Source organism: Halyomorpha halys, unplaced genomic scaffold, assembly GCF_000696795.3.
Source record: "Halyomorpha halys isolate HHAL.00 unplaced genomic scaffold, Hhal_1.1 Scaffold330.1, whole genome shotgun sequence".
Classification (NCBI taxonomy): Eukaryota; Metazoa; Arthropoda; class Insecta; order Hemiptera; family Pentatomidae; genus Halyomorpha; species Halyomorpha halys.
This window is the reverse complement of record NW_027111120.1, coordinates 415543-423469: the sequence shown is the minus strand read 5'-3', so window position 1 is coordinate 423469 and position 7927 is coordinate 415543. Positions and strand designations below refer to the sequence as shown.

General features: G+C 35.8%; 1 protein-coding gene across 1 annotated transcript; it reads left to right on the top strand.

Annotated features, from left to right (window-relative positions):
* Positions 1-2852: 2852 nt before the first annotated feature.
* LOC112210814 (uncharacterized) lies at positions 2853-5538 on the top strand. Its single transcript, XM_024361136.2, has one exon. The coding sequence runs from the start codon at positions 2995-2997 to the stop codon at positions 5479-5481; it is 2487 nt and encodes an 828-aa protein (XP_024216904.1). The 5' UTR covers positions 2853-2994; the 3' UTR covers positions 5482-5538.
* The last annotated feature ends 2389 nt before the right edge of the window (positions 5539-7927 follow it).

Below are 7927 nucleotides of genomic sequence, written 5' to 3'. Positions count from 1 at the left end.
TATTTCATTTATAATAAGTATTTTAACTGGTGCCGAAACTTGTGAAAATTAAGTAAGTTGTGTTAGTGCTTGAACAAAAGAAATATTAAGAAGACGAAAATCTGATACTGTATATAGGAAGATAGGTGAGTTTAGTTATATTTTATTGCTTACATACAGTTATCACGTTTTTGGTTAAATACTATAGTGCCATTTATTGAATCTCAAGGCACAACCATGGTTGATCAGAGTGAACCAATGGAAATAGTGGAAAGAACACCAATCCACCTACTGGTAATCCACCGATCGCTCAGGTGGTCAATAGCAATTCTGAGTTAATACAACTAGAATGGACGAGAGAGAAGACGGCTACCGCCACATAATTAAAAAATGCTGTCTCAGAGTTAGAAAGATTTGATGGAGAATTAGGCCACCTTAACCATTTTTTAAAGATAAGAAATCAGATTAATAATCTGATTGAGGCAAGAATCGAAGCAGGATTGGTGGATGCTCTAGATGCCACGGAATTAAGGGCGTCTTTGGTAGGAAGGGTAAAACGGAATGTGCTAAATGGCATACAAGCGGATGAGCTAACTTCGTGGGATGAGGTTACTAAAAGACTGAAAAAGGCATTCGGAGGAGGACGCTGGACGCCAGACGAGGACGTTTATCGTCTCTTCACGGAAGTGAGAAAGTCCGGACAATCAGATTACAGTTTTGCTAAAAATATGCTAGCCACCTCCGAAAACCGAATTGAGACTGAAGGACAGACGGAAGCATCACAACAGCTAGCGATTTTTGACAAAATTGTGAAGGTTCAATTAGGACGGAACTAGATTTTACGAGAAAAATTAGCTGTGGAAAAGTCTTTCAAACGAAAAGTCTTCGAAACTGATACCATAGTCAACGAACATAAGCGTCACATTATTTGGAAAACAAAAACGGAAGGTACATTGCGAACAGAACATACTAGATATGGCAAGCACAATATTCTAACTGTATGAACCGTTCCCTCGGTTGCACCGGAAGATGTCATCCGTATAAACAATGATTGAACCAAACGTTTCAATACATATTACATGTAGTTGGAAATAAAACCATCTTAGATTGTATTAAGCACCTGTTGGAAACAGAGAGGATAGGTGCCGATAGAAACATCATTGTATGTTCTAAAATCGTGGAAACTATAGAAGATTCCGAGTGCCAAAAAGAGTTAGTCAAAGCCTACCATGTAGGAAAAACTAACCATCGTGGGTACCCGAAACTCTGGCCGCATTATGTCGATCGAGTAAGGATGTTTTGCAGGCATGTGCAGTATGTCACCGCGCCTAATACGACAGACATCCTATCAATATCCATCCAGAAATCACTCACACCCCAATTCGCCGCTATTAGATATGCAGGTTGACATTTTTACTTGGGAGGGTTCACATCGGCTAACCTTGTTAGACAACTTTAGAAAATTAGCTATGGCATATTCCTTGCCAACCAAAACATCAGACGCCGTTTGGGAGGGTATGTTTGCCTTGATGTCGTGCTATGGGTTACCGCAAACCATTACATCCGACGGTGGAAGGAAATTTCGAAACGCTCGTACCAGCACAGAATGTTCCAAGTTAAACATAAAATGGCATTTCAATCCCTCTGGAAACCGACAAGGGCGCGGGTCCATTGAACGCCTACACAATACTCTAGGGGAACATCTTCGGTTGTTAAAGTACCAGCGGTAGAAAAAGGTAATATTCAATTTGATTTATGTAATGATACGTAATGCAACCATTAATTTAATGTTTTATTCTATTTTAGAGGGATCGAAAAAAAAAACCGGTCGGTTATCTGCTCAATCAACACGAGGAGGCTCCTCACCTCCAATTATTTCTAGTCAAATTCATATGGACCGGACACTTCAAAACAACAGATAAGTATTTCACTGTACATCTTCAAGTACCATTGGTAGGAAAAGGTAATATTCAATCTGAGTTATGAAACCATACGTAATGCAACTTATTAATTCAATGTTTTTTTTCTATTTTAGATGGATAGGGAAAAAACGGCAGGTTGTATAGTGTATCTGGTCTACACTCGACTGTAGGCGAATTTCTTAAGGGGCCTCTACATGTTGGCCAAGCCATAGCGAACTCAGACATACACGAGCATGTGGATGGGTGGCTTGGCTTGGTTGGCCTAGGCTCGTTGCCGATCCGTCGAGAGTCGGTTTTTTGGACAAAGATCAAAGGGGTTCGTGTAGCATCTCCACCATCATTCTTTGTCTAGTTGCAACTGAGAGCAGTTAGGAGGTTAAAGGTGTTTGTTGGTACTTTTTATAATAAGTTTTATATTTAATCTTATTTATTTATATTTAATTTCCTTTAATTTTCTTTTTTTGTAATAAAAATAATACAATCCAAGTGCAATGGCTGAAACCACTAGTACGTCCGCCATGCTTGCCTCTCTGAATAACACTGACATGTGGATGGTCCGCTCTTTGTTTACCGAGCATTTGTACAAGGATCCGATTCTTGGCGAGCGGCCAACATGTGGATCCACCTTTACAGAGCGTTGTTCCTATCCTGCAAGGAACCTAACCGAATATTTTCAGAACTTGCCAACCTCTTCACTACCCTATTACTAAAATATCTTAAGAATTTTATCCAAATAATAACTTTAATGGTTCAAATATGGCAAATTATCACCAGAAACTTTTTTCGTGTGTTATATTTAAAAGTGTGCTATATACTGATAAACTTATGAATTCCTTATCTAGCTCATGATAACCGTTCTTTAAAAAAGACTACAGCTAAGTAAAAATATTTAAAAATTAATAGAGTTTCAATCATTTTTATCTGATGTCATAAAAAAAAAAACATATGTGAATACAATTAACTCAGTACTTTTCAATTTCTATTTCAAAATTGGTTATGTTTCACATTTAACACTTTTGTTTTCTAAAGGGATTTATAGGGAAAAATAAATAAAAATAAAATAAAAAGATAATCACCTATACAGATAAATGCAATGGAGAAATTGTTTTTGTTGGAGGTGCTAGTAGAAAACGTAGAGATCGACTACACGAAAGTGAATGTTGATAAAAAGGTTCTTGAGGCAGCCAAGCAATTGTGTATTAAGATTCAATTTTTAAGTTTCCCAGAATTGACTATATGTGAAGAAGACTTTTGTGCTGTTGTGGATGGTAATTATCAGAAGAATAATATTAACATAAAAAGCGGAAAGTCGTGTTTATTTTCTATTCGCCGTTGGAATGTTGAAGACCGTTCCATGCCTCTAAATGTTACGGTGCTTCGAACAAATCCTACCCCACCTAACATCACAGTTGGCCGAGCATGCATTAATTTAGGAACCAGCTTCACTAATATCCTCGCAGCAGCCCAATCTACCGAATATACTGAAACAATCACAAAAAAATGTACCGACGTATATGTTTTAACTAATGACAGTGGAGCGGATATAGGAAAAATTCGTATGTTTGTAAGACTTACCTGTTTTGGACCATTAATAGTAACCCAATTTCAAATATCTGGTGATGAAAATAATTCTTTTTTATTCCGTGGAAATGATGGATCTGGAATTGTTACATTCAATCGAAATATTTCAGGAGAATTATCAGAGAAACCTCAACCTGTCCACATTCCAACAAAGCAAATTCCATGTGGTGAATTTCAGCCAAATAAGTACCCACAGAATAATAATCGACCAGCGAATTGCCCTCCTTGCCCACCTTGTCCTCCTTATCCTCAAGAATGGAACTCGAGTGGAGTCCCAGGACAAGGAATGACAACAGGTCGTGGACATGAAGGGATGCCTCCAGGTGGACATGGAGGGATGCCTCAAAGTGGACAAGGTGTTATGCATCAAGGTGAACATGGAGTGATGCCTCAAAGTGGACATGGGGGGATGCCTCAAAGTGGACATGGGGGGATGCCTCAAAGTGGACATGGGGGGATGCCTCAAAGTGGACATGGGGGGATGCCTCAAGGTGGACATGGGGGGATGCCTCAAGGTGGACATGGGGGAATGGGTCAAGGTGGGCATGGGGGGATGGGTCAAGGAGGAATGCCTCAGGGTGGACCGGGAGGGATGCCTCAAGGGGGACATGGGGGAATGCCTCAAGGTGGACATGGGGGGATGCCTCAAAGTGGACCTGGGGGAATGCCTCAAAGTGGACATGGAGGGATGCCTCAAAGTGGATTTGGAGGAATGCCTCAGGGTGGACATGAAGGAATGCCTCAAAGTGGACAAGGAATGATGCCTTGGGGGGAACAAAGGATGCCCCCAGGTGGAAACATGGCAATGGCTGCAATGGGGTCTGTAATGACGCCTTGGGGAGAACCAATGAGAATGCAGGATAGGGGTATGCCAGTAACAGTCATGACAGCTGGTGGACAAGGTATGATGCCAGAAACTGGTTTCATGATGATGCCAGGAGAAGGACAAGGAATGATGCCAGGAGTTGGACAAGGGATGATGCCTGGAGGAGGAATGGGGATGATGCCTGGAGGAGGAATGGGGATGATGCCTGGAGGAGGGATGGGAATGATGTCTGGAGGAGGAATGGGAATGATGCCTGGAGGAGGACAAGGGATGGCTCCTGGGGGAGGACAAGGGATGATGCCAGGAGCCGGACAAGGGATGATGCCTGGAGGTGGAATGGGCATGATGCCTGGAGGAGGACAAGGTATGGCTCCTGGAGGAGGACAAGGGATGATGCCAGGAGGTGAACAAAATGACTTAGATTATAAACAATTTGGTGCAGAGGTAAATGGTCATTCTCTTAGCATAAAAGTTTTGAGGAAACCACGCCAACCCAAAAAAGTTACTCCTCCACTTCCTATCTGTGGACATATTCCTATTGGCAAAAAATCTAGTTCTAGTTCTTCTGAAGAAGAAGTCCCCCCCAGTCTACCTCCTCTTCAATTCTGTGAATGTGACTTCCCTTTACCACCTGGTTTCTCAAAAACTGGGTACAACCAGAGGACTTCATCAATGAAGAAGAAGAAAAAAAGGAAGGATAAAGATAATTATTTGAAATGCCCTTTAGAATGTGCTGGCGGTGATCCTTTTACACCTAGTTACAAGGGTTACCAAATGCTGAACTATGGGAAATCACTTGATAATACAGATAAAATGAAGATTGCGCAACCAGTAAACAAACATATTGGAATGCTTGGTGATGCTCAAGCCAACCAGAAGGCAGGATTGAAACCTCTTGACGAACAGGTTCACACATCAGGAAATCCTACATTTATCCTGAATATCCCACCTAAAGTGTACCCAGTCCAAGAAGAACAATTTGAAACCCCTTTTCAGTCCGAAAAAGCTAAGTCTAAAAGTAAAAAAGTAATTGAATCTGGAACACAATACAATGAAAAAGATGGAGTTGCACCTGAAAAACTACCTGTAGATGGAAAAGATAAGAAAGGTCCCAAAAAAGATGGTAAGGGATCGAAAAAAAAAAAGGGTAAAAAACCTAAGAAAAAAAAGTAGTCCAAATTATTCAATTCATTTTTCAATTGTGTCAAATAAAAACTCAAGAAATGTTAATTTTTTTTTTTTCATAATGTACCTATGAAAGGTTTTTATTGAATGGTTACTACTCTGTTAACATAGGTATTATCAGGACACAATCTGTATAGTCTAGAGCCTTCCTCAAGAAATGATATATTGAATACAAAAGAAATTTTTCCAATCTGACTAAGTTCTTGAGATTATCATGTTCAAATAAACTAACTCTTCAAACTTTATTTAATAGTATACATTATTATAATATGATCATTGTATAATAATAACATTATTTAAAAAGCTTTACTATGCAATAAGAATAGTAAGGTCTAAAAGAAGGTGGTTCTGGACAGCCTAGAAGTAGTTGCATGTTCCTCCAATATTTGCAACTGAAAAGCTACAGAAGACAACAGAACAAGCTTGTACAAAGTGCTCTTGGTGGAGATCCAGATTCAATCACAGATCATAATGCCACTTACATATAATGGTATGCAGATTTTCATATTTCAATATAAAAACAATATTTTCGTATGGTCTATTCATTAAAATATAATCATTTATATTCTTAAGAAATAACTTATTTAGGGCTAAAGCAAGTGACGTAGCAAAAAGTACTCAGCCTCAGGATGGAATCTTGCAGGGAGTCCCTTCATCTCATTTGAGGGAGGAGAAAAGGGATTACACAAGACTACAGTGTTCATGTTTTTTAAATTTACTACTTTTCAATTAAATATGAGATAAATAACTGCTAATGTGAATTATACAGTAAATCTTAATTTACAAGCCATAAATATCTTTGTGATAAAAAAAAAACAAAAAAAACTTCAAATTAATTAAATATTTTCTGATTTTTCATTTGACTTGAAATTTTGTGCCTCATTTAATGTAATGTATTGGACATTGTTTAAATTACAACATTATATTAGGATAAATTAGATCTTATCTCTAAACTTTTGTGCCTCACTTAATGTAATGTATTGTACATTGTTGAAATTACAACATTATGTTACAATATATTAAATCTTATCTCTAAACTCCATTTCTATATTTGAAAAAATAATAAAAAAATATAATCAATTTATGGCATATTCATGTGAGTAGTATTTAAGTAGCACCGTTACCTTAATGCATGAGTGTATATTTGATAAGAATTAAAAAATTAATAGAACAAAATACTTGAAACTTAAACAGAATGTTAAAGTTAGATATTGAAAATGTTTCATGAAAACTTTCTAACATAATTTAAGGTTTTTTAAAATTTAAATACTCTCTTTGAAAAAATTAAGATAAAAAAAATTATTACTATCTATAATATTTGTTGTAAACATTTAAAACATTAATGTTTCAAAATATTAATTTATTATTACAGGTAATTTATAGCAAAGGTGCTATTATCTTATTAACTATAACAATTCTTATATTTCTGTTTGGTATTATAAACAATGGCTTATATAGCAATATGTTAACAGTCTATATTATATATACCTGGACTATTTTTAATAATAAAGTACAAAATAATACTATTAGTCCTTTAGTTTGTACATGATACAATTTCGTTGAATTGTACAAAACCCATATGTAATTTGTAAGTTGTATATTTAATTTATGAACTATAACTATAACTAGCAATGAACTATAACTGTAACTATAGCTATAACTATATGAACTATAACTAGCAATAAGTTCAGTCTTAACTTATTCTGGTAAAGTTAAGACTGAACTTATTGATTCTAATTGTAATAAGCTATAAAAGAACAAAAAAAAATTGTTAATACTTCCTTTATTTTAAGAAAAAATTTAAAATGAAATATCTAAAATTACATTCCAATAATCTCCATGTTTTCATTCTTTCTCTTTTTATTAAATAGAATTTGAACTAATATTTTTTGGAGATCAATCTCTGGTAATTGAAAAATGGATTGCAGATGAAAAAGTTAAGTTAAATGGCTCCTGAATGAACTAAATTTTGTATTCACTTGGTGTCAAAATAATTTGATTTCAAAATTTCCAGTTTGTTTTTCCCCATGCCTATAGTTTTATCTTTATGGTTTTAGCAGTCAATTTAATATTTTTTCAAGTTGGACAGGTAATTACAGACAAACGAGAAATATTTTTAGATAGATTAGATTTTAGGCTTTATTTTTAGATAATTGTATGGTTATTCTTATAAAATATATACATAATATATGACTTTAATAATTCTCAGAATAATTTGAATATATATATTGTAATATGCTCTTTTTTAGTAAATAGTATATTTTGATGTATAAATGGTTTTAATATGTTTTATTTTATGTATCATTTTAATATTCATTTGTTTTGTTTATCCAAAAAGCAAACTAACCAAGTTTCATTGTTTATAATAACTTCGTGATACAAAAAACCAAGATGGTGGTATGTTAAATCAAGGCCACATTGAGCAGATTCAAAT